The 27,811-nt window shown below is 43.5% G+C and overlaps 1 protein-coding gene and 1 long non-coding RNA gene across 15 annotated transcripts in view; one reads left to right on the top strand and one right to left on the bottom strand.

The window, feature by feature from the left end:
* NRG1 (neuregulin 1) overlaps positions 1-5,275 on the bottom strand; it is a 1,206,738-nt gene extending 1,201,463 nt beyond the window's left edge. For all 9 annotated transcript variants that reach the window (XM_089327341.1, XM_089327336.1, XM_089327340.1 and 6 more), the window contains exon 1: positions 4,012-5,275. In XM_089327341.1, coding sequence (XP_089183467.1) covers positions 4,012-4,753 — 742 coding nt within the window. In that variant the 5' untranslated portion in view covers positions 4,754-5,275. The remainder of the gene's footprint in view (positions 1-4,011) is intronic.
* LOC127490277 (uncharacterized) overlaps positions 4,630-27,811 on the top strand; it is a 122,977-nt gene continuing 99,795 nt past the window's right edge. For all 6 annotated transcript variants that reach the window (XR_016230010.1, XR_011386349.2, XR_016230008.1 and 3 more), the window contains exon 1: positions 4,630-4,761. This is a non-coding gene — a long non-coding RNA (uncharacterized LOC127490277). The remainder of the gene's footprint in view (positions 4,762-27,811) is intronic.

Genomic DNA, 27,811 nt, shown 5'->3' with positions numbered 1-27,811 from the left:
GCTAGTCAAAATATCCATTCAAAAAGTCATTTAGAGAGTTTTTCATATAATTTGAGATTAAAAACAGTAAAAATCCAGGTGTTGTTAAGTACTAAAGGAAGACAAATGCTTGAAGGTCTCTGAACAGCTGGCCAATTCATAAATTTTAACTCAGATGTAAAAATAGATTTTAAAATATGATGTGTTTATAATTAAAAAAAAAAAAACAGGAAGAAAACGGGTACTGAAGCCAAGGAGATTTCCTGAACAATGAAGAGATTATATTTGACAAGGGCAATAACCCTCCCAATCACATCTTTTGCTCTCATTTGCTAAAAATATACAGGCCAGGGAAAGACAGCTCATTGTTTTGATCCTTAGGGTTGTTTAAGCTTCCCAGTGTTGCCTAGCACATTAAGACATATGGTAAAACTTTCCCTAAATTCCGAGGATTTATAGATCCCCCACAGCCGATGAGAACTATCCCCTAGTGCTGGTAAAATATCCTGAGATATTTAAATTCATTTTTAAATGTGTTTATTCTAAGAAATTATTTTCCCAAATGATCTATCTTGGTTTCATTTTTTAGCATTAATATAAATACATTCATACATTAGTCTCTACTCAACAGAAGGAAGTGTTTTAGACCCAGTATAGATTTTTGACAGCAACATTTATTTGGCTTAAAGAGAGCAGTCACCAACACTTGGGAAATTAAATTTACATGCGTATGTATGAAGTACAAGCAGTCAAGCTGTATCTCTTACTATTGCTACTTCCTTAATATAGCTTTTATTAGGAATAATTTTCTTCAGCGCTGACTGGAAAAACCTCTGCAACATTTTTTTTTCATTTTCATTTCACTGTAAGGTCAACGCACGTCATTAAATAGTGATTGAAGATATTTGAAAAGGTGACTGTCATTTATCATAAATATTTGATAAACATGTCCACATTATCAATATATGCATATGTCTTCATTCCACTATCACATGACAAATATTTACATTGGATTATAACATAAGTGACACACAAATCTGTCATGGCCCATGTGCAGATATTACTCAGCATCACTATTTTTACTCCATTTTCGAAATTAGTTTCTGCCTGGTGTAACCACAAGGTTAAGAAACTCAAAGTGTAGTACATCAAACAGTAACTTGTTTGAATAAAAATTTAATTGAACAGCAAATCATTTTTCATTCTGATGAACATAAAACACAGGAACATTTCTTAGGTTATTCAGTAAGAGAAAAACCAAAGACTGGAAAGAATTTAAATAGCTGTGATGGAAGTGTAACTTATTTAACTTCAACTAGTAAGCAAACAAACTATGAAATTCCATGTTGTCATCTAAAAACACACTGACAGTTTCTGTTTCAAAAGGTCCATTTTTCAAAGAGCTTTTTATATAGACACTACCCAGGAGTTTATATTAGATGGAAGGGGCAAAGAACACAAAATGCAGGAAGATTTCTATTAGCTCAAGCCTAAGGCTAATCTGTTGCATGTGCAGTTTCTACACTAGGAAGCAACTTGTAGGAAACACTGCAGCTGAGAGCTAGAGAGCTGGAAACTGTCCCCCTGGGTAGGATCTCACAAAATGACTTTGCTGTATTCCTTCTCCTGCCCAACACCATGGCTCAAGCTTGTACACAGCCATCGGGCCCCCAGGGCAGCTTCTTGTCCTTAGATAAGGACCCTCTGCTCCATCATTCTTCCTGAAACCTGCTGACCAGACGCACGCACACACAGAAGCAGCTCAACCAGGGTGATTCAGCCCCTATTCTCTGCATCACCCCCCAAACACACACACACCAGGTGTCTGTGCTCCTTTGGCATTGTTAACGGAGATCATACAACTGGACAAATTGTCAAGTTTCCCAATACACACACTCATACTTCTATCTCCAGTATTCCAACTACAATTTACTTTATGTAAAATAGCTTGTACCATTTACTTTCATCATCTGGCATCATGGTAGACTGTTGATGGAAACTCAAGAGAAACTTTTAGCTCGATTTCACTCACTCCTTAGCTCTATCTATTGATTCCATGCAATATCCTACTTTAAGTTACGTAACACTAAAAATCACCAAGCACACACTTAGCCACACAAACCCAGAGCAGGAACTTCAATTTCTACATCTACCCAATTACATGTAGGGAGATTTCCAATTCATTATAAACCAACGCTCTTTGACATGCCACAAGTTCCAACTATGTACTTCTTTTGACTGGAAAACAAAAAGGGCCAAACCATACTACCTACAGTAAAGCTTCCCCCTCACCCCGGTAGAAACATAAAAATACATTATTCTTCTTCCAGACAATATGCATTTTACATGTCCAAACATCCTCTTGATGCTTTTAGGAACTTTACCCTTGAAGTCTGACATGTATTTCTAGTTAAAAGGTATAACCACCCCATTGCTACCCTAGCAATGCACCCCAATTCCAGGCATCCCTGCAAACCTAATCCTCTTTATGTTAGCTTCCCAGCAAAACTCATTCAGTTTGGGGTAAAGGCAAACATCCTTCCCCAATTACATATAAGACATGTGAAAACTGGACAAGATGTGGCTTAAACGATTGTTTTGAATTGTGTAGCAGAATAACATATGCTGCAGTACAACACGGCTGAGCTCCTGTATTCCCTACTAAGAGGGCTCCCAGCAGAGTGCTTGCCATGTTTCACAGTGACATCTATCAGCCAGTCTCAGGGAATCCCAGCGTCACTCAGCTGCTTCAGCACCGCTCTCTGAACAGCTTCTGCCACAGAGTGGTGCAGTCTTAACAGGTCTCTGGCACATCAAGTTCATTGCTAAAATAAGGGAACCGTGAGTGAACAATGCTCTTGCCTTTCATGAAAGCCAAATCATTAGGTATTAATTAACGGCAGGACATAAGCCCCACAAATGTCGACCCGAAATTTAAATAATTGGCCATCACCGGATACAAATTGAGAAGATCTGACACACTCTGTATTATAGGCAGACGGAGCAAGGCATGGTGCTGAGTTTTGTGAAAATTCAATTAACCCAACCATCTATTAGATGCATAAAGACAGAGGGAGAATGCTATTAGGCGTGTTAGAATTGGTGATGTGTAATCATGTTAATTTGTGGTTTGCGAAGAAAACCTGCTATGTGTTAGTGATTATATGGTAATCAGTAAGTTGTACAGATGTTTTAGATCATAGAAATTATTTTCCGAATGGCATAAACGAAATGCTACCTTAGAAGGGTAATGAGATTTTTCAGCCGATTTCGCCAACCTGATCCTACCAGGCACCCCTGGGGCAAGCACGCTGGGGCCTAACGGGAAAAGGTGTGGGAAACCTGACTGCGACGCTTATCTTCCCAAGTCCTTCTCCAGGGCCTTCCACGCGCCACTCAGTAATTATGCTCATCTGTTCTGATTCACCCGCGTGCCAAAATACTCCAAAATACTGTGCAAACAAATTCTTGGGACGATTTCGCCAGAAAGATTGGGGGAAAAAAAAAATCACACGAAACTTTAGAGTTCTCACACCCACAGAGAGACTCACAAGGTGCACACTGCACCCATCTGCGGGACATGGAGTTCCCCACAAACTCCCGCCAGCTCTGTGGGCGACCATCCTCCGCCTGCCGCGCTCTCCACACGCACCAAGCCCCGACCATCTCCACACTCGGGGCGCCCAGGCCCAGTCCTGTCCGACCCGTCCTCCTTCCCAGGAAAAAGCCCCCACGGGGCGGCCCAGCACCAGCGCCTCCTCGCCACAGCCAACTTCAAGCAGCCACACGCGGAGAAAGCCACCGACACGTTTCGGGGCCACGCAGTGAAGCAACCCCCAAAAAGCTAAATTAAAAAAAGTTTCAGGCCGCCCCAACCGAGGCGCAAACTTGGGCTTTTCACCGGCAGCAGAGCCCAGGAAGCGTGGGAGCCGCAAAGCCTCCCTTGCAGCGGGCCCGCCTCCGTCCCGCAGCCGTCGAAGCCCCCGCGCGCCCCTCGCACGCGGAGCACGCCCCCGGGCGCGAGCAACTTACCGCACCGCTTGCACAGGACTCGGCCGACCTCTTTCTTGAGGTTCCGGCCCGTCTCGAGAGGTGGGAAAGAGGCTCGGAAGGCGGCCGGCGCGCGGCTGCTGCTGCTGCTGCTGCTGCTGTTGGTCTCCGGCTCCATGAAGAAGATGTACCTGCTGTCCTCCTTGAGCCTCCCGCAGGATGGGAAAGCCGGGTGGCCCCAGGTCCCCAGGCGCACCGTGAGCAGAGAGTCCTTCTTCAAGCCCCCGGCTTTCACCGCCCACACCTGGTGCACCTTCACCAGATAGGGCGCCTCCTCCTCCTCCGCAGGCTCGCCGGGGCTGGGCGCCGGGGTCGTGGGCCGGGAGGGCAGGGTCCCGTTGGCGGCGGACAGCGGGTCCTCTGCGGGCAGCCCCAGCGCCCCCGGGCCGGCGGCTGGCGGCTGGCGCTCGGCGCCCCACGCCCCTGCCTCGCCGGCCGCCGCCGCCGCGTTCCTGTCGAGTGCCCCCTGCTGCCGCCGCGGCGGGTGCACCTTTCCCTCGATCACCACCGCGGCGCGCTGAGCCAGCTCCTGCACCGAGCCCACGCTGGGCGGGGACGAGTAGCACACCGAGGCCCCCGCGGGAGCCGAGTCGTCGCCGGCCGCCGCCCCCGGCTCCAGGGCCGCGGTCCCCAGCAGCACCAGCAGCAGCAGCAGCGGCGGCGGCGGCGAGCGGGCGGCGGGGCCCGGACTCCCGGAGCGGCGCGGGGCGCGTCGCCATCTCATGGTGTGAGGTGCGTGCGGGCTGCCGGCTGTCGGGTCGGACTCTGCCTCGCTCTCTGGCGCTGCCTCCCTTTTCCTTCTCCTCCTCCCCCCCCCCCTTACCCTCCTCCTTTTATTTATTTATTGGGGGGGGGTGGGGGTAGGAGAGTTGTTTATGGGAGGAGGAGGTGGGGAAGAAGTGGGTGGAACCACAAAAAGGCGAAGAGGTATAAGGAGAGGGAAAAAAAAAAGAAAGAAATTGAGAAAGGAAAAAAGCCGCTGCCGCCGCCTCGGCTGCAGGGAGCGATAGGTTCCGCGCCGCCGCGCCCGAGCCCCGCTGTCGGGGCTGCTGTCGCCGGAGGACGACGCGGCGGTGGCGGAGCTGCTCGGCGGGTTACGGTCCTTTGTGTGAAGTGATGCTGCGGCGGCTGCTGCTGGGGCTGCGAGCGAGCGGCCCGGCGAGCGCGCGAGGGAGAGCGCCCTGGAGGCGGGGTTGCGTGCCTGGAAGTCGCTGGGTGGCCGCGGCGGCGCCCTGCGCCTCGCCGGCCTGTTTACCTGTGGTGCGGGCTCGCGCCGCGCCTCCCTGCCCCATGCTGCTTCCGAAGCCCGGCCCGCCAGTCGCTCCTGCTGGGTCTGCCCTTTCCCTCGCGGTCGGCGCGGCGGCGGCGGCGGCGGCGGCTGCTGCAATGGGAGGACGAGGTGGCGAACAGGCTGCAGTCCGAGTGGGCTGCGGAGATTCACTGGGGCTGGGAGGTGACGCTTCAGCGAGCAGGGACCTGTTAGCGAGCGCAGGACCGCACCGACGCGGGTGCGAGGCAGGCCGGGCGGCGGGGGGGCCCCGCCAGGCACGTGGGACGCGCTGAAAAGTTTCAGGTGAACCGGTGTCTTGATAGTCAGAAGGAAGCAACATGCTGTGGTAGATCAGCAGCAATTAAACTAACTTATCACACCTTGTTCTCGCGTGTGATGCCTCTGACTCCGTGCCTCGGTCACTCCAGGCTTCCTGACACCTGCGTCTTCTGTCCAAACTCCTGTTCCCCGAGATTTCATAACAGATGCGCTACTGCTGAGAGGAGCTTAGCTTGAACAAAAGATTTGCTTGGTCAGGCCATGTTGTATGAAGTTTGCGGCACTTTAACACTTAAACGCAATGAAAGCAGTGTGGCTACAGGAATTTCACATCTCAGACGTGAGGAGTTGTGGGTTCAGTATTGGTCCATGTGAATACCAGAACCTCCCCAACCTAACTATCCCCACCTGTCCTGCCAAATCGAAGGCGCTCCTTAAAAACAAGAATTCATCATCTTCCTGAGATGTTCTTTTCAAGTGAGTACTGTTCAACAACAAGAGAACGGATTTTAGCATTTCCAGTTAAATAGTTCCTCTTTTATGGTGAAGAATATATTCAGTGGCCTAACAAAACTGACTCAAAATTGTTGTTCAGTGGGCAATAGACACATATTGTGGAAACTGAACATTTAAAAAGCATTCTAACTTCTTAACATCTTTACTTTGGAAATCTACAAGTTGCTTCTAGCAGTTTCTTGAAAGTATGTCATGTAAGCTTTAGATATTTTTATGGAGAAAATGAAAGCCGGTCATAAGCCACACAGATCCTTTTGTGCTTGGTATAATGGAGTTGGCTAGGAAACTGTTTCATTCTGTCCAGCTTGGAGGGATAAGATCTTGATGCTTACTGTGTATCTCAACATGTGGGGATTCCTTTTTCTTACAACCTGACGGAGTGCTGAGGTCTATAGTGACAAGTGGCAAGGTAATAGGCAGGTCTGACCTCTGTTACGTGTTCCTTTGAGCTCTGATGCTCCTAGCTTTTTACTGGAAGAGAGTGCTTGAGACATCCAATCTACTGGATCCAAATTCCATCTGGATTTGGCCAGAACTCACACACTGCAGACTGAGGTTTCTTGGAAATACAACTCTAGCCTTTCTCCCTTACTCTCCAACTTTCAGACCTTGTATCAGTTATCCATCACCATATAAAAAACCACTCTGAAATATGTCCTCCTAAAACACTTACTCATTTAGCTCAGGATTATTGGAGTGGATGATGGGGCTGAGCTCCGCTAGGGGGCTCTTCTGCTGAACCTGCTAATTACTCGGGAGGCCTAGTAGCCTATGGCCTCAGCTGAGACAGCTTAGCTCATAAAGAACGGGGTCTCTTATCCTGTAGCAAACTCAGCTGGGGCTTGTTTGTGCCAGCTGGAAATATTCCACAAGAGTGGCCAGACTCCTGCAAGACCTCTTGAGAACTAGGCTCAGAATTAGCACAAGATTACCACCATTACAAGGCCCACTCAGATTCCAGGGGTGCAGGAACAGACCCTGCCTCCTCATGTTAGCGACTGAAAAGGGGTAGAAATACAGGAAAGGGAAGAAGTGAGGTCATTTCTGCAAATACTCCACCACTGATCTTCACCCTTGAGTTCTATCTGCCCTGTGAAGCCTCTCCTGAAGTACTAAACACTGTAAGTGACCACCCTGCTACACCTGAAGTCTGTGTATGGCCTCCTCACTTGTTTTTATTGAGGCAGGTCTCCCATCTGCTGGTTCACTCCCCAAAATGTTTGCAGCAGCTAAGGCCTGGCCAAGCCAAAGGCAGGAGCTGGAACTCAATCCACATTTCTCACGTGGGTGGGAGGGTCCCAAGTACTTCAGCAATCATCTGCTGCCTCCCAAGGCCTCCTCATTTTTGACAATATTATTTTATTGAGCCCAAATATTTCAAGAGTTTAACTCCCACCTCTAACCAGATTGTAAACACGTTAGCAAACTAAGACCATACTTTCAGTATTTCCCTGTTTTGAACCCAGCTTTGGGCATATTAAGCACTCAATAAATGTCAGCTAATTGATCAGACTGATGTGGTAATGTGCTTACCACACATTATTGCCAACATTATGAGAGTGATGGGATTCTAGGCAATAAAAATAACACTAAAATGTTAAAGCACTGGCTTATAGTATTGTTAAATGTACACATGCCCCCCTCTTCGTTCTCTATGAAGCATTTTATCTATGCTTCAAACATAAGATTCTTCTCTAAAAAAGTATCATTACAAATGCCTCTACCTGGGACCCGCATTGTGACATAGCCAGTAAAGCCACCACCTGCAGTGCCAGCATCCCGAATGAGTCCAGTTCAAGTCCCAGCTGCTCCACTTCTAATCCAGCTCCATGCTAATGGAGAAAAGCATAGAAAGATGGCCCAAGTCTTGGGCCCCTACCACCCATGTGGGAGACCCCAATGAAGATCCTGACTTTGGCCTGGCCCAGAACTGCCTGTTGCAGCCATTTGGGGAGTGAACCAACTGATAGAAGACCTCTCTCTCTTTCTTTCTTCTTTTCTTCTTCCTCTTCTTCCTCTTCCTCTCTCTCTTTCAAATAAATTTTTAAAAATGCATTCACCTTACTCCCACACATTCTCTTCTCTCTGCAAAAGGATGTTAACAAGTGTTCTCTTTTTTTTTTTTTTTTGAAAGATTTATTAATTTGAAAGAGTTACAAAGGGAAGTAGAGACAGGTCTTCCATCCACTGGTTCACTCCCCAAATGGCCAGAACGGCCAGAGTTGAGCCAATCTGAATCTGGGAGCCAGGAGCTTCTTCCATGTCTCCCACATGGGTGCAGGGGCCCAAGGACTTGAGCTGCTTTCCCAAGCACATTAGCAGAGAGCTGGATCAGAAGTGAAGCATCAGGGCTTTAACCTGCTGCACCACAGCACTGGCCCCAGAGTGTTCTTACGGGTGTTTTTTATGCAGGGTGAGGCCTTCCAAGAGCAGTTCATGACTAAGAATTGCTGGCCCACAATGGAAATCATTTCTGATATGAGGGGTCTCCAAAAAGTTCATGGAAATATGTATTATAAAAATGCATGGATTTCAAACATCTTTGCACCAAAATAAACTTAACTTTTTATTTAATTTTTCCATAACCCTTCTGACTGTCTTTCTGCTGGAGTCCTCATTTACCAGGGCACCCATACCAGAGATGTGAGCTATTCACCCTTGAATGTAAGGGGAATGCCATTCCCCATGTGATTAACATGCTTGAGAGAAGGCATGCATGATTGTTCAGTTTGATTAAAAGTTCAGAAAAGGGACAATTTATTGTATCTACATCATTGTTTAAAAAAGAAATATTCTGCAAATATCCTAAAACCAGTGGTTTCCAAACTTCAGTGTGCATCAGGATCATTTGTGCATGAAAGTGCATGGCTTGCCAGCCCCGCCACCTTCTGACCTGCATTTGTAACACGTTCCCAGCTGATACTGCTACTGCTGCTGCTGGTTGAAAGATCACACTTGTAGCCACTGCCAAAAAGGGCAACGTTGCAAACTTCAGTATCCATAGTATAGTAACCTCTAAATTCCTATGAACACACTTAGCCCTTATATTTAAACAGTCAATCCAACCCGATTTGTGTAGAGATGTGGGTTATCTCCTTGGTTATTAGGGGCTGATGCTATTTAGTAGACTTATTACTACCAGCTGAGGTGGCATGGGGGACTACCTGTTGACCGTAAAGTTGGGTGCTTCCTTGAGGCTTAGCTTGTCTCTCTGGTCAGAGTCAGAAACAAAAGGAAAACCAGAGATCAGAACAGTTGTCATCATATTACTTGGAATATTTTATCGACTCAAACAGAGAAAGAACAGACAGAGAAAACTATGCAAGTAAATAGGGGCACTTTTTTTTTTTCACTAGCTTAGACATTTTGAAGAGGAAGTTCACAATTGACTCCACAGTGCAATAGCAACCTGAAAAGGTTTTCCCACCCCTAGCACTTTGTACCTGATTAAATGCTTCTAAATGGTAGCTATTGAAGGAACAACAGGAAATCCACAGAGGCACTGATATCCACTTTATCATCATTGACCATTAGCTCAGAGGAATGCACACCTCCAGCCATAAATCATGACACAAACTGTACTTCAGGTCCTGGAGTCCTGAGTTTACAGCCTCCCAAAGAAGCTTCCCTTGCTTAATAGCCTGTCTTAGAGCAGGCACAGGGCCTGTGACCATTTAGACATGGCAAATTAACAACAATGCAAATAAACATGGCCCTGTAGGGGCCACCCAGGAGAAGCCATGTGGCAGAAGGTCTCTGCTGAAGAGTAGATAAAATGTTAGGGAGACTGACAAAAGCTCAGTTGCATATGGGTCTTGGAAAACCAGGTTAGTTAGTTGAGTCATAGATGTTAGGATCCCTGGTAACTTCCAGTCATCACAATATTCATCTATTGTGTGTGTGTGTGTGTGTGTGTGTGTGTTGTGTCTATCTAGCTTAAGGAAGAAATTTGAAGATAAAAGCATTCTGCCTTGAAGAAATGTCACTACTTTGTCTCTAATGTCACTACTTTGTACACAAGGTATGCATCCTGTAGATTTCACATATTTCAGTCCATTTTGGAGGGAGAAAAAGAGAATGAAATCAAGAAGATTTGCTTTTTGTGATTCAAGTCATCTTAGACCCTTGCAGCATGAATGTCAGATCAAAAAAATCTATAGATCATTTTAGTTTGCTTCCCTAACCCACCAAAGCAACAGCCTTACCTAGCTAATGAATGGATTCATTGAACATTTACATTGAGCAATACAAGTTTAAGGATGTATTTGGCTGGGGTCAGATTCTAATTCTGCTATTTACATCCATGTAACCCCCAAGAAAAGTTAGGAATCTTTTGAGCTTTTTTCCTTATTAAATAAGTATGGTCCCTACTTTATTTCACAGGAAGCTTTTAAGATTAAAATGGCTCGCTATATATGAGAGCTTTTTATTAAGTCCACTTTTATGCAAAATATAAGCTGGGTAAGTGATATTTTGCCCCCAAGATTCTGCCAACCCAGCAGTGAGAACAGCACATTTTGGAAAATGCCTTGAAGTTGATCGTGTAATGTCTCCTTAAATGCTTTTGTTGCCGGAAGCTTACAACTTCCTACAGATGCTATTCCGTTATTAGATAGTTCTGGCTATTTGAATGTGCTTTTCTTTAACAGGATGTGAGATACTTATTATTAAAGACCTGGTCATAAAATTCCAACAGCGATTCTCTGTGGTGCACCACTGTGATGTTCCTATTTGTTCAGACTGACTCAGCAGTGATTGCTGGTTTGGAGCTAACAATCTTGTTTCTCCCATCATGTCTCATATCTGTTTGCATGAGATTTTTTTTTTTTTGAGGGTGGGCAGGTGGAGTTTTTTGTTTGTTGCCTATGTGTGTTTGTGGATGACACTATTTTCTAGAGGAGAAAGGATGGACCTGAGGGAGAAACAGAGGTAGAAGGAAAATGGAAAATGGAGGATGGAGTGGGATGTGCTTCCCAGACTAGTTCAAAACAAGGGCTCATCTTTAAGATTTATTTATTTATTTTAAAGTCAGAGTTACAAAGAGAGAGCAGAGGCAGAGAGAGAGAGAGTCTTCCATCTGCTGGTTCACTCCCCAAATGGCAGTAATGCCCAGAGCTGCGCCGATCTGAAGCCAGGAGCCAGGAGCTTCCTCTGGGTCTCCCATGCTGGTGCAGGGGCCCAAGGACTTGAGCTGTCTTCTGTTGCTTTCCCAGGCCACAGCAGAGAGCTGGATTGGAAGTGGAGCAGCCGGGTCTCGAACTGACACCCATATGGGATGCTGGCACTGCAGGCGGCAGCTTTACCTGCTACACCACAAAGGGCTCATCTTTATAGGGAGAGAGAGACGGCAAGTAAGTGCTGAAGTGGGGGCCATTTTGAGGCAGAACATTATGAACTGAAAGGTACATACCACGTGTGGTGCTTTAAAAGTCAGGTAACAAGTGTACAACTCCAGATGAAGAAGACCACGTCTTCCCTCCCTCCCATCCTGACCGCCTTGGAGAGAGGGAGGGACAGTGCAGATGCATGCTGAAGGAAATGGATGTCATGGCAACCATCAGAGAAGTGGGGACCCTGTGTTCTCCTGGAAGCACCCCTCAAGGAAGAAAACAGAACAGCAAATTGAGTTCCCACAAATGTGGAAAGGCCCTCCTAGTGGGAATTCCCAGCCATCACCAGTACTCACTTTGGAAGAGTCGGTAGGGGAAGTGCATTTCATTAATACTCTGAAGTTATACCATGTAAGCTGGAAAATACAAGGAGCAGTGTTAGTAAGACCTCCTTGGCACTCTCTTGGGGACATTGTAATGATGAATATTAATGTTATTAACTAACAATATAATACTAGATCATCATCACCACAACTATTTTTATAGACTAGTGAATTTGATTGTTGCAAGCATAACGATTTTTATACTATCACCTAAGTAGTGAGATACTATCAATAGATAACATACAGGGCATCCAAAAAAAACTTGCTTCTTAAAATCTTTTTTTTTTTTAAGATTTATTTATTTATTTGAGAGACAAAGAGATCTTCCATCTGCTGGTTCAATGCCCAAATGGCTGCAACAGCTAGAGCTGAGCCGGTCTGAAACCAGGAGCCAGGAGCTTCCTCCTGATCTCCCAAATGGATGCAGGGGCCTAAGCCCTTCAGCCATCTTCCACTGCTTTCCCAGGCCATAAGCAGAGAACTAAATCAGAAGAGGAACAGCCAGGATACAAACGAGTGCCCATATGGGATGCCGGTGCTGCAGATGGAGGCCTAACCTGCTATGCCACAGTTCCAACCCCTTTTAAAATCTTAAACACATCATTCATTCATAAGTTACTCATTTCCTCTCAAAAAGTGAGAAATATCAGTGTACACTGAGATTTAGGAGTAATGACCACCCATTTTTATAGGGAAACTCTATGAAGCTTATTGTTGCTATTTACAAATATGTCAAATTTGAATAAGGAAGAGGTTTGATGCTTGAGCTGGTTTTAAGTTCTATCTTTCTGAATATTTAAATTGCATTTTTGCATTCTTTCCAATAATTCCAAGAGTCACTGAATGTTCTTAAAACTTTATAATGAATTCTCCTTAAGAATGAATAAAATTCCCTATGAATGAATTTAAAAGAACGTATAGGAAATTAAGTGGTCATATTTGTGGCAGAATTTCTTTTTAACAATAACATAACCATGGTGAATCAAAGGAATGAAAAAAGGGCAGGCCATGAATCCTGAGTCTCAGAAGGGTAGTACTGAGGCTTGAGTTTTGATAATTTGGCGATTTCTGATTGTTTTGCCATGGAGCCTCTTAACATCATCCTGCCCGTGAAAGCATTGGGATGAAGATGGCACTTTCAGTCTCACAGAGAAAACACAAATAGATGGTTAACACTCAGGTAACATTGTCATCTTCCTTACTGTACTCATCCGTTTCCATGAGAAAAAAAAGATTTGCAGTTTTGTCAGTTTTGTTTTCCTTTGAGTTCACAGATTCTTCCACTTTAGCAGTCTACACATGCTGACAGGAGGACACTTTGAACTCATTCTTAATATAACTCCGTGAAAACCATAGTTATTTAATGTCAACTTCTTTTTTTTTTATAAAATGTTTATTTATTTGAAAGTCAGAGTCACACAGAGAAGGAGAGGCAGATAGAGAGAGAGAGAGGTCTTCCATCTGCTGGTTCACTCCCCAGTGGTCTCCCACAAGGGTGCAGGGGCCCAAGGACCCAGACCATCTTCTACTGCTTTCCCAGGGCATAGCAGAAAGCTGGACCGGAAGTGGAGCAGCTGGGACTTGAACTGGTGCCCATATGGGATGATGGCACTGCAGGTGGCAGCTTTACCCATTACACCACAGCGCTGGCCCCTAATGTCAACTTCTAGGCTGATGTTTTTGATGAGTAGCAAATGCTCAGTGAGTTACATATGAGGGCACTTCAAAAAGTTTGTGGTAAGGTGGGTGTTTGGCACAGCAATAAGATACTGCTTGGGATGCCTGCTTATACCTGGGTTCAAGTCCTGACTTCAACTTGCAATTCCAGCCTCCAGCTCAGGTACATCCTGGAAGGCAGCAGGTGATGGGTCAAGTTCATGGGTCTTTGCCCTCTACACAGAAGACCTGAACTGAGACCCCAGTTCCTGGCATCAGCCTATCCCAGCTCCAGCTGCTGCAGGCATTTGAGAAGTGAACCAGTTGATGAGAGACCTCTATGTCTCTTCCTCTCATCTCTCTGCTTTCCAAATAAATTAAATAGATGAATTAATTTTGAAAAGTGGGGTTTGGTGCTGTGGCTTAAAAAGTTAAACCTCCACCTGCAATATTGCCATCCCATATGGGCTCCAGTTCAAGTCCCAGCTGCTCTACTTCTGATTCAGCTCCCTGCTAATGAGCCTGAGAAAGCAGCGGAAGATGGTTCAAGTCCTTGGGCCTTTGCACCCATGTGGGAGACCCAGATGAAGCTCCTGGCCCAGCCCCAGCTTTGCAGCAATTTGGAGAGTAAACCAGCAGATGGAAGCTCTCTCTCCTTCTCTCTCTCTCTACCTTGCCAATAAATAAATCTTTAAAAAGAAAGTTTGTGGCAAAGTAGGATTTTAAAATGTTAATTTTTTTGCAAAGTTTTTGAAACTCATACATAGTATGTTCATAACACACATTTTCTGTGACCTTACATTTTGCTTTAAATTTTATTTTTTGTTTCATTTAAGAAGCAGAGAGACAGATATAGACAGAGCTCTCTTGTCCACTGGTTCACTCCCCAAATGGCCACCACAGCTGGACTCAATCCGAGTCTTTGTGAGTAGCAGGGACACAATGACTTAATCCATCACCTCCTACCTCCCAAAGTGTACACTAGTGGGAAATGGAATTGGGAATGGAGACAAGTCATGAACCCAGGCACTCCAATATGGGATATAGGCCTCTGTGAACTTTTTGAAGGCCCCCTTGTACAGTGTCAGCATGAAACAGAGTTTAGTGTGAGGTCCAAAGAGGCACCAAAGTGTAGGAGCTTGAAAAAACAAGGACATGTAATAGAAACTAATCAAAACATGAGCCACAGGGGCCAGCATTGTGGCACTACCTGCAACGCCAACATCCCCCACTGGAGCTCTGGTTGCAGTCTCAGTTGCTCCACTTACTATTTAGTGTCCTGCTAATGTGCATGGGAGAGCAGTGGAAGATGGCCCAAGTACCTGGGCCCCTGCCACCCGCACAGGAGACCTGGACGGAATTTCTGGCTTCAGCTTGGCCCACTGCCCAGCTGTGACACCATTTGGGGAGAGAATGGGTGGAAGATCTGTTTCTTTGTCTCATCTCTCTTCTTTCTATCACTCTGCCTTTCAAATAAATATTTTTTAAAACCATGAGCAATATCCAATTTCCTAACATATTGGTAAGTTTCATATCCGTTTTTAATTTTGAAAGATTGTCTTCAATAAATATTTCATTATTCATCCCTAACCCAGCATGTCATTTTACAATGTTGTAAAGTACCCTTGTTAGGTTACAGTTTGAATCATAGAGAAATGTTAAACCAAATGTTAGACCCTTGATATCCAGCTCTAAGAATCCTTGGACCCCTTAATCTTATAAATGATTTTTTAAAAAAGTTCGTGGGGCCGTTCGCTGTGGCTCACTTGGTTAATCCTCCACCTGTGGCAACGGCATCCCATATGGGCGCCAGGTTCTAGTCCCAGTTGCTCCTCTTCCAGTCCAGCTCTCTGCTGTGGCCTGGGAAAGCAGTGAAGGATGGCCCAAGTGCTTGGGCCCTGCACCCACATGGGAGACCAGGAGAAGCACCTGGCTCCTGGCTTCAGATCTGCACAGTTCCGGCCGTGGTGGCCATTTTGGGGTGAACCAGCAGAAGGAAGACCTTTCTCTGATTCTCTCTCTCTCACTGTCTGTAACTCTACCTGTCAAATAAAAAAAAAAGTTCAGGAAAGTGGGTTGCCTGTCCCGGGTGATACAACAGAATGGTTTTGGAAGGAGGTTTAGAACTCACTCTGCCTCTGCTAATTCTGTTATTTGCCCATGAGCCATAGTTGTTTAGCTGAACCCTCCATAAAAGTGTTAAGCCTCCATAAAAAGTTGCCAGCCCAGTCTCCTCTATCAAAAATTATTTCTGTAAATGGAGGATTCATAATCTTAGCACTCAAAAATGCTGAGTTCCCAGCAGTGAGGGTGCTACATAGGAAGTATGAGGTGCCGGCGCTGTGGCGCCGCAGGTTAACGTCCTGGCCTGAAGCACCAGCATCCCATATGAGCACCTGTTCTAGTCCCAGCTGCTCCTCTTCCAATCCAGCTCTCTGCTATAGCCTTGGAAAGCAGTAGAAGATGGCCCAAGTGCTTGGACCCCTGTACCTGCATGAGAAACCAGGAAGAAGCATCTGGCTCCTGGCTTCTGATCAGCACAGCTACGACCATTATGACCATCTGGGGAGTGAACCAGAGGATGGAAGATCTCTCTCTCTATGTCTCTACCTCTCTCTGTAACTCTTTCATATAAATAAAATCTTAAAAAAAAAAAGTATGAACTCAAAGCCAGAATTCAGTGACCTCCCCTGTAGCTTTTCATGAGAAAAATGTTCACACACACACACACACACACACAGCAAATTTCTAGTTGTTATCTGTATTTGTTGAGCGTGTCATTTTTCCATAGCTGTCATCTCCCCAAGGCCCAAATTAGGACATGAAAGAGTTAAAGGATTTTCTATCATCTTCTCTTACAATGCATCAGAAGAGATTTGTTCCAGGGGTCAAGAGCAACTCCACAATGACCCATCAAAATGATTAGAAATAAAGATAGATATAGAATATATAGATGTAGCTATTTCCCAAGGCTTACCCTCTCAATGAAATTATGGCTGCTCTAAAAATAAGAATTTAAAAATCTACTAAGCTATCTATTTGATTGTGAAAGATATGTCTCTGGGTGATAAGGCCAAAGGAGATAGGATAATGGGTATTACCAAGAGCAAGATCTCCGAAATGAGACTAATGTGCAGTCTCATTGCAGGTCTGAAGATACAGTTCCCATTTATGGTCGACTGTGCAGTGGTGCTGGAACATGTGAGTCAGAAGCCTTGTCCAGCTTTCACAGGCCACAGTAAGCCTTTTCTCTTTAAACACAGTCATATTCTAAATTAGAATCCCTGTTAGGAGAAACACTTCAGGTTATGAGCAACATCGTAGCATTAGATATAACTCAACAACAGCCACATTTCCATCAAGTCCCTACCTCAGCCCTTTCTGCTGCATTGCTTTAGGCAAGTCACTTAACCTCTTCGTGCCTCAGTTTCATTGCCTATGATACAGTGCTAATAAGAGTAACTACTTTGGGCTGGTGCCGTGGCTCAAGAGGCTAATTCTCCTCCTGTGGCACCAGCACCCCGGGTTCTAGTCCCGGTCTGGGTGCCGAATTCTGTCCTGGTTGCTCCCCTTCCAGCCCAGCTCTCTGCTGTGGCCCGGGAGTGCAGTGGAGGATGGCCCAAGTCCTTGGGCCCTGCACCCACGTGGGAGACCAGGAGGAAGCACATGGCTCCTGGCTTCGGATCAGCGCAGAGTGCCAGCTGCAACATGCCGGCCGTAGCAGCCACTTGGGGGGTGAACCAACGGTAAAAGGAAGACTTTTCTCTCTGTCTCTCTCACTGTCTAACTCTGCCTGTCAAAAAATAAATAATAAATAAAGTAACTATTTTTAAGATTAAATTAATTAGGTTAGATTGATGTGCATGACACATGTAGAAAAGTACCAGGCACATAGTAGGTGGTGTATAAATTACTATGTTTCTATGCTTATCCTTGAGCTATGAACTCCTTAAAGTTCCTTTTGGTTTTGGGCAGGACAGAGGCCATTAATAAATGGCTGAATGGAAGGAAGACTAAAGAAAGATCATATTAAAGACTTTTTGAACACATATACACATAGCTATTTTATTATTGGTAATAAATTTTCCCCAGTACACTGTCCCCAAATGTTGACTCATCAGGGAAGGAACCAACTAACTCTTTATCCTCATATTCTGACCACCGTATCCCAAAAGATCCTATTTAATGTCAATAAACTAGACATATTCTATAATCTGTCCTGGCATCATCAGTTAACTGAACAGTCTGAACTTAGGGGGAATGGCTTTTAAATATGCTCTGTTGGGTCTCTGTCTGCTGGTGCTTCTTGCAGACCTCACAGCCTCTACTTTGTCAAGCTTGGGAAGAAACCCCTTTCATTAATGATGACTTCCATGCAGGGGTTAGAGGGTTCCTGTCCAATCTAAATCAAAACTGAAATCCATATCCAATTCAAAGCCTCTCCCCTCCTACACCAACTTTGGGCTGCAGTGGGAGAGAAGAGACCAGCCTTTCCTCTGTGCCTTCCTTCCCATGTTGCCCTGCTCTTCTGACTAGTCCAGGGCCAGGACTGAAAACAAAAGGAGATTAAAGCAAAGGTGCATGTCTTGTTTTCATTGACTCTGCATTTTAGTTCTCCCTTGGTTAATGCTAGCTGGCCATTAGTGACCTCTGATGGTCAGACATCCAATTACGAATCCTTTTGTGAGGTCTTTGGGAAGTTTCTTTAGGAGCTTTGCAAGCAGTCCACACTACTCAGTCTTCTGAGAAAGGTGAGCTAATCTTTGGCTTACCACTTGAAATTGTTTTTTACCTATCCCTAATATCTCTTCCCATCCCAACCTATTACTGCAGTGTTCTCTTGCCTCAGCAAACCACCTTTGGGGCTCCTTTTTTTTTTTTTTTAAGACTTTCCACCTTTCACAGCATCCTCTTAGGCCATGGGAAACTCAAACATGCTTTCCATGCCACATTATAGGAAGGCAGGTTGCTCCCTGAAGACCCTCATTTTGCTCTGTCATTAAGGCCACTCCAGATATCTGTCCTCTTGCCTTCAGATTCCTCAGAGCAGTATGTCCCAGTGTCTGTATTCATGCATACCTCAGATACCAGGAAACACTTGTGCATTCTCCCAAGGTCTTTCTCATCATTCCACACTCCTGTGGCAACCTCTAGAGAAAACAAAAGACTTAGGTACTTCAGCATGTCTCTAGTCAGAGACAGAAATGCCAATTTCCTCTTATCTATTCTTTTTTTTAAAGATTTATTTATTTAGTTGAAAATCAGAGTTACACACAGAGAGAAAGAGAGGCATAGAGAGAGAGAGGTCTTCCATTCTGTTGGTTCACTCCCCAATTGGCTGCAACGGCCAGAGCTGTGCTGATCCGAAGCCAGGAGCCAGGAGCTTCTTCCAGGTCTCCCATGAGGGTGCAGGGGCCCAAGGACTTGGACCAACTTCCACTGTTTTCCCAGACCATAGCAGAGAGCTGGATTGGAAGTGGAGCAGCTGGGACTTGAACCAGTGCCCATATGGGATGCTGGCACTGCAGGCAGTGGCTTAACCTGCCATAGCGCCAGCCCCTCCTCTTATCTATCTCTCTTGTTGTAGTTTCCTTGCAGCTCTTTTAGTTGACTTGGAGTAAATATTAGAGAAAGCATACCTTCCGTTACCTGAAATCGCTGGAAACCTCATGATTCTCCCTAGTAAGCCAATAGCCCATTACCTCTATGCACTCCTTGCTTCAACTCTTCCTCCATTTCCTCCCTCTGTGTAGACTGGCAGTGAGTCATGAGGTAATAGAGTAAAAGGGTGATGATCTCAATGCAAGCCTGGCCACATGTTAGTAAATCCACAGAGTGTCTGGCTGCTTATATAATCTTTCTTCCAGGCAGAAAGTGTAGGGCAACATCACCAAATCAGCAAGGAAACTATTTGAAATATTCTACAAAATAAAAGGAGGGGCGATCTATTCTTTATAGAGATCAGTAATACAACATGAAAGAAGAGCCAAAAACTTGTCCTGGTAAATAGGGTGGCTAATGTCTGCTTATGTACCCACTAACGGGATTGCTGGATAATACATACAGTAGTTCTATTTTTTTTTATCTTTTATTTAATGAATATAAATTTCCAAAGTACGACTCATGTGTTACAATGGCTTCCCCCCCCATACCGTCCCTCCCACCCACTACCCTCCCCTTTCCCACTCCCTCTCCCCTTCCATTCACATCAAGATTCATTTTCGATTATCTTAATATACAGAAGATCAGCTTAGTATACCTTAAGTAAGTATTTCAACAGTTTGCTCCCACACAGAAACATAAAGTGAAAAATAATAGATGATTTTTTTTAAATGATGATGAAATCAGATCAGACCTATTGTCATGTTTAATCCCAGTGAGAGTCAAGTTGGGAATTGATAATTTCTTTTCTTTTTTTTTTTTTTTTTTTTTTTACAGAAGATCAGTTTAGTGTACATTAAGTAAAGATTTCAATCGTTTGCACCCCCATAGAAACACAAAGTGAAATATACTGTTTGAGTACTCGTTATAGCATTAAGCCTCAGTGTACAGCACGTTAAGGACAGAGATCCTACATGAGGAGTAAGTGCACAGTGACTCCTGTTGTTGACTTTACCAATTGACACTCCTGTTTATGGCATCAGTAATCTCCCTATGCACCAGTTATGAGTTTCCAAGGCTATGGAAGCCCCTTGAGTTCTCCGACTCTTATCTTGTTTAGACACGGTCATAGTCAAAGTGGAGGTTCTCTCCTCCCTTCAGAGAAAGGCACCTCCCTCTTTGAAGACCTGTTCTTTCCACTGGGATCTCACTCACAGAGATCTTTTTGCCAGAGTGTCTTGGCTTTCCATGCCTGAAATACTCTCATGGGCTTTTCAGCCAGATCCGAGTGCCTTTAGGGCTGATTCTGAGGCCAGAGTGCTATTTAGGACATCCGCCATTCTATGAGTCTGCTGAGTATCTCACTTCCCATGTTGGATCACTCTCCCCTTTATTTATTCTATCGGTTGGTGTTAGCAGATACTAGACTTGTTTATGTGCTCCCTTTGACTCTTAGTCCTTTCATTATGATCAATTGTGAACTGAAATTGATCACTTGGGATAGTGAGATGGCATTGGCACATGCCACCTTGATGGGATTGAATTGGAATCCCCTGGTATGTTTCCAACTCTACCAATTGGGGCAAGTCAACCCGAGCATGCCCCAAATTATACATCTCTTCCCTCTCTTATTCCCACTCTTATGTTTAACAGGGATCACATTTCAGTTAATTTTCAACACTTAAGAATAACTGTGTGATAATTACAGAATTAAACCAGTCATATTAAGTAGAACAGACAAAAAAAAATACTATGAGGGATAATGTATTAAGTTGTCCATTAGCAGTCAGGGCTATGCTGATCAAGTCACCATTTCTCATAGTGTCCATTTCACTTCAGGAGGTTTCCTTTTTGGTGTTCAGTCAGTTGTCACCGATCAAGGAGAACATATGGTATTTGTCCCTTTGGGACTGGCTTACTTCACTCAGCATGATGTGTTCCAGATTCCTCCATTTTGTTGCAAATGACTGGATTTCGTTGTTTCTTACTGCGGTATAGTACTCTAAAGAATACATATCCCATAATTTCTTTATCCAGTCTACCATTGATGGGCATTTAGGTTGGTTCCAGGTCTTGGCTATTGTGAATTGTGCTGCAATAAACATTAGGGTGCAGACCGCTTTTTTCTTTATCAATTTAAACTCCTTTGGGTAAATTCCAAGGAGTGGGATGGCTTCGCAGATCTAGAAAAAATGATGCTGAAATTCATATGGAGGCACAAGAGACCTCGAATAGCTAAAGCAATCTTGTACAACAAAAACAAAGCCGGAGGCATCACAATACCAGACTTCAGGACATACTACAGGGCAGTTGTAATCAAAACAGCATGGTACTGGTACAGAAACAGATGGATAGACCAATGGAACAGAATAGAAACACCAGAAATCAACCCAAACATCTACAGCCAACTTATATTTGATCAAGGATCTAAAACTAATTCCTGGAGCAAGGACAGTCTATTCAATAAATGGTGCTGGGAAAACTGGATTTCCACGTGCAGAAGCATGAAGCAAGACCCCTACCTTACACCTTACACAAAAATCCACTCAACGTGGATTAAAGACCTAAATCTACGTCCTGACACCATTAAGTTATTAGAGAACATTGGTGAAACCCTTCAAGATATTGGCACAGGCAAAGAATTTCTGGAAAAGACCCGGGAGGCACAGACAGTCAAAGCCAAAATCAACTATTGGGATTGCATCAAATTGAGAAGTTTCTGTACTGCAAAAGAAACAGTCAGGAGAGTGAAGAGACAACCGACAGAATGGGAAAAAATATTTGCAAACTATGCAACAGATAAAGGGTTAATAACCAGAATCTACAAAGAGATCAAGAAACTCCACAAAAACAAAACCAACAACCCACTTAAGAGATGGGCCAAGGACTTCAATAGACATTTTTCAAAAGAGGAAATCCAAATGGCCAACAGGCACATGAAAAAATGTTCAAGGTCACTAGCAATCAGGGAAATGCAAATCAAAAGCACAATGAGGTTTCACCTCACCCCGGTTAGAATGGCTCACATACAGAAATCTACCAACAACAGATGCTGGTGAGGATGTGGGGAAAAAGGGACACTAACCCACTGTTGGTGGGAATGCAAACTGGTCAAGCCACTATGGAAATCAGTCTGGAGATTCCTCAGAAACCTGAATATAACCCTACCGTTCAACCCAGTAGTTCTATTTTTAATTTTACAAAAGATTTACTTATTTGAAAGGCAGAGAGAGAGAGAGAGAGAGAGAACGAACTTCCATCTGCCAGTGCACTCCTCAAATAGGTGCAATGGTCAGTGCTGGGCCAGGCTGAATCCAGGAAATAGGAAGTCTCCCACATGAGTGGCAAGGGAATAAGTACTTGAGTCGTCATCTGCTGCCTTCCTAGGTGCATTAGTGTGGTGTTGGATTAGAAGCAGAGTAGTCAAAACTGGAACTGGCACTCCAGTATGGGATGCCAGTATCATAAGCAGCAGTTTAACCTGTCCCACCACAACACTGGCACCTATTTTTATTTTTTTGAGGAAATGCCTTATGGCTATACTAATTTCCATTGCCACCCTCAGTATATAAGAGTTTCATTTTTCCACACTCTTGCCAACATGTTATTTCTTGTCTTTTTATAATTGACAAAGAAATATCTGCACTCCCATATTATTGTAGTGCTATTCAGAATAGCCAAGATACAGAATAACTATAAGATACATATACATAATAGAACACTAGTCACCAATTAAAAGGGATGAAATTCTATCATTTTCAACAACATGGATTAGCCTGGAGAATATTATGTTCAATGAGGTATGCCAAGCACAGAAGAACAAATACCACAAGATCTTACTCATGTATGGAATATACCAATATTGATCTCATAGAAGTTGAGAGCAGAATACTGGTTACAAGAGGTTTGGAAGAGCAGAGGAAAGGAATGAATAAAGAGATGTTGGTCAGCGGGTTACAGTTGCAGTGTTACAGTTGAATATGCGTTAAGTTATGTTATTCTTTTTTTTTTTTAATACAGGCAGAGTGGAAAGTGAGAGAGAGAGACAGAGAGAAAGGTCTTCCTTTTGCCTTTGGTTCACCCTCCAATGGCCACCGTGGCTGGTGCGCTGCGGCCGGCACACCACACTGATCCAAAGGCAGGAGCCAGGTACTTATCCTGGTCTCCCATGGGATGCAGGGCCCAAGCACTTGGGCCATCCTCCACTGCACTCCCGGGCCACAGCAGAGAGCTGGCCTGGAAGAGGGGCAACCGGGACAGAATCCGGCGCCCCGACCGGGACTAGAACCCGGTGTGCCAGCGCCGCAAGGCGGAGGATTAGCCTAGTGAGCCACAGCACCAGCCTTATGTTATTCTATTGCACAGTAGGGTGACTGCAGTTAGCAGTAATATATCATACATCTCAAAGTAGCTAGAAGAGATGATCCTGAATGTTGTCACCACCAAGAAGTGGTAATTGAGATGATGGATGTAGTAATCACTCTGATTTGATCATTACACAGTCTATATGTATATATTGAACATCACACTACTCCCTATAAATAGATATAATTATTATGTATCAATAAGAAATAAAACAGAAAAAGTCTGTACACTTCTTTTATGGAAAAAATTGGTCTAACAGAAAAAAATTTGGGAATATACCAAAGCATTGAGTTATTTTATCATGAGGTAGGCATTTGGCAAAGCAATTAAGACGCTGCTTGGGACACCCATGTTCCAGATTGGACAGCCTGGTTGGAGTCCTGGCCCTGCTTCTGATTCCAGCTTCCTATGAAAGTGTATCTAGGATGCAGCAGGAGATAGCCCAAATACTTGTGTCTTTGCTACCTTTTGGGAAACCTACACTAAGTTCCAGGCTCTTGCCTTTGGGCTTGTATAGTCCCAGCTGTTGCGGACTTACAAGAAGTGAATCAGCAGGTGGAAGATTCACTCTCTCTCTCTCTCTCTCTCTCTCTCTCTCTCTCATTGTCTCATTGTCTATCTGCCTTTCAAATACAGTAGAGTGAATAAATAATTTGAAAATAGGCATTATAAAAAGAGTTTTGTCAACATTAAAACTGAGTTTGATAGACTAAGCATCCTTTCTACTTTATTTTGATCGTCTAGTCATATGTATTATTAGTTCTGGAATTTTAGAAAATAGTCAAATTTTCAAATAGTTATTTTTCTCTTCATTAATTTAATATACTATTTCTGAGTTTCTTCCTCTGCCCTAAGGTAAAAGTTTTAAATCATTAAGCATTTTAATTTAGAGTTTATATTTTTCCCAACTATGTTATTCACTAATTAATTTTGAAATCTCAAGATGTTCATTAATAACAGCCTTTGTTAGGTTGACAAGGTATCAAAATGATTTATTTTTTATCTATAGTTTCTGATTTATGTGAGTTCAATATGTGTATGATACACACACACATACACATACTATTTTGTTGAACCAGAACATCATGTGACCAAAGAACTCTCCTTCCTTGCTTCCTTCTCAAGAATCCACTCTCCCTATCTGTTCAATGTGTTATTGCCAAGTGCTCCTAGCTGCATCTCTATTCTCTACTCATCTAGGAATTAGATTAAATAAGATTCATAATTGGTACTGGATACCATAGGGTTTTTTTTTTTCTGCCAAGAAGTATTAAAAGAAGAGAGGAAAATTTCTACTGCTATAATCATTCTTTTCCAGTAGTAACACTCTCCTGCCCTTGAAGAGCATATCTATTCCTGATCCCACCTCCTCATCACTCCTTTTAAATTTTTACTACAAATATATGGTTCCAAGTATTCCTGGCTGCTCAATATGAATACATATTTGAATTTTTCCATGAAAATGTTGGCCTAGTTCAGTGCTGTTGTAACAACCAGAGATTAAAGAATCATTAGAGTTGGCATTAAACATCCAACCACCTGCAATTGTTTTTATAAGAAACCATGTTCAGAGTTCCAAAGGATGTGAAGTCCAGAGTTAGAGATATCCTGATTTCTTTACAAGTAATAGAAAGGTCAAAGTGATCCCAGTTAAATATAAGAGTGGGAATAAGAGAGGGAGGAGATGTACAGTTCGGCACATGCTCAATCGGTCTTACCCCTAGTGGTAGAGCTAGAAACGTGCCAGTGGATTCCAATTCAATCCTATCAAGGTGGCATGTACCAATGCCATCTTGCTAGCCAAAGTGATCAGCTTAAGTTCATAATTGATCATAATGAAAGGATTAAGTGTCGAAGGGATCACATAAACAAGACTAGTGTCTGCTAATACTGATAGAATTAAAAAGAAGAGAACAGTCCAACATGGGAAGTGGGATACACAGCAGACTCATAGAATGGCAGATGTCCTAAACAGCACTCTGGCCTCAGAATCAGCCCTTAAGGCATTTGGATCTGGCTAAAAAGTTTCTCAGGCATGGAAAGCCAAGACACTGTGGCAAAAAGAATTGACCTAAATGAAAGATCTCTATGAGTGAGATCCCAGCGGAAAGAATGGGCCATCAAAGAAGGAGGTACCTTTCTCTGAAGGGAGGACGGGACTTCCACTTTGATTATGGCCTTGTCTAAATAAGATCGGAGTTTGTAAACTCAAAAGGCTTCCATAGCCTTGGCAGCTCATTACAAGAGCCTCAGGTGATTACCAACATCATAAATAAGAGTGTCAATTGTTAAATCAACAATGGAGTCACTGTGCATCTGCTCCCCATGTAGGACCTCTGTCCTTTATGTGTTGTACTATGCAAATTAATGGTAAAACTACTACTCAAACAGTACTTTATACTTCGTGTATCTGTGTGGGTGCAAACTGTTGAAATCTTTACTTAGTCTATACTAAGTTGATCTTCTATATATAAATATAATTGAAAATTAATCTTGATGAAGAATGGGATGGGAGAGGGAGTGGGAGATGGGCTGGTTGTGGGTGGGAAGGAGGTTATGGGGGAAAAGCCACTACAATCCAAAAGATGTACTTTCAAAATTTATATTTATTAAATAAAAGTTTAAAAAGGTCAAAGGTGAGAATGTTACTTATAAAGTTCAAGCTTCTCAAATTAACAATATTGCTATAGGGTCTCATGTATTAGTGTTTTAACAATTTCCCATTTTATAGAAATCAGCAAACTTCCTCTTGAAATTAATTCTAGATCCAATTGAAAAGAAATCTCATTTCTTTCTCTATAATCTGATCAATTAAACTGCTCTGAATTTGTCTTTAACAACTTTTTCCACTTAGTCTGAAGACACATATTGCTATGGTTTGAAAGATGGCATCCCATCCAAAGTTCATTTTGAAATTTAATTCCCTATGTAACGTTAAGAACTGTGGCCTTTAAGAGGCTGTTAGATCATGAGAGTTCTGCTGTTATGAATGAGATTAGCACCCTTCCAAAAGGGCTAGCATTGAAGGAAATAGTCTCTGTCCTCTGCTCTTCTACCAAGGAAAATACACACAGTCGTCTTCTCTGGAGGATGAAGCATCCAGGTGCTGTCTTGGAAACCTGACACCAAACCTGCTGGCACTCTTAATTTTGAACTTCCCAGCTTCCAGAACTGTGAGAAATAAAGTCCTATTGTTTATTAATTACCAGTCTCTGATATTTTATTATATCAGCACAACGATTCCTATTTTCAGAGCATATCACCTGCCTACTTAACATTCCATTTTTTTTTCTGTTACATTTCTGCATCAAACATAGAAATTCTGGTGACAAGCTAGGTGATATTGAAACCACCTTCTTTTCGTCTGCATCCACAACATGACAAGATTTCTTCGGTCTGCTAAGGGATGCTATTCTATGAATGTTCTCACTTGTCCACCATCCACCAGGAGGTTGGCTGAGCTAGATGTAAGCAAAGCTTAAAACTGCCCTACAAGCCCAGGAATATAAGAGCAAAAGCTTGGATTCAGTATCCATGCTTTCATCACATATTTGAGAGGGATATTAGAAATTCTTGAAGTTTTCACCCAAGTGATTAGAAGTTTACGGAGTTAGAAACTCTAGAAATGAAGGCAATTTTTTAAAGTTATTTTACCAAAGTGATACATGTATCTAGTTTGAGAATAAGCAATCCTGTAAGATTTCCTTAAGGAAAACGGGACTGTGAAGACATCCCACTGCCCATTTCTCCATCTATGAGATGATCAACTCTTAGTAACTCTTGCTATTTACCTAAAAACATGATGCTTTTGTTATCGATTCTGGATTTTTTTCAGTTTGAGGCATTGTCTATTAATTATGGGAGGATGATTTAGCTCATTTTTTTGTCTTCCCAGCTCCCAAATGAGGTGGTGCCCCAGACTTCAGAGTGTTTAAACCACAATTTTAATTAGATACTCAGTACTTACATGATCACACCCAAGTATGTAATTCAGAAATGAGCCATGTAACAAACTATTACTAAAATGCTTTCCCTGTGTAGTATTTACCATGGTACTAATAATTGTTAGGTTTTCCCATTTGCTTAACTTTTCTGTGATGTATCTCCCTAAGTCAGTCTCAGGTACTTCCCTACTTATCTAAATATCCTCTCGGCACATTTCTTTACCGTAGCTATACTGTCAGCTTCCTCTTCTTGAAGACATTGCTTCCTGAAATTCTGACCTGCTTCAGCCTCCACTGATTGCCCTTTGTGCCCAGGAGTTCTCCATCAAGCATTTCCTTCCACTGTCAAACAAGGGGAGCTTGGTTGCCTCCTGAGTTGGATCTCCGATTTTCTAAATATGTTTTACATTTCTGTGGTTCATAAACTTGTTTTAACTT

The sequence above is a fragment of the Oryctolagus cuniculus genome, chromosome 2 (assembly GCF_051225735.1).
Source record: "Oryctolagus cuniculus isolate XC-2025 breed Fujian yellow rabbit chromosome 2, ASM5122573v1, whole genome shotgun sequence".
NCBI lineage: Eukaryota > Metazoa > Chordata > Mammalia > Lagomorpha > Leporidae > Oryctolagus > Oryctolagus cuniculus.
This window is presented reverse-complemented; position numbering and strand designations above follow the sequence as displayed.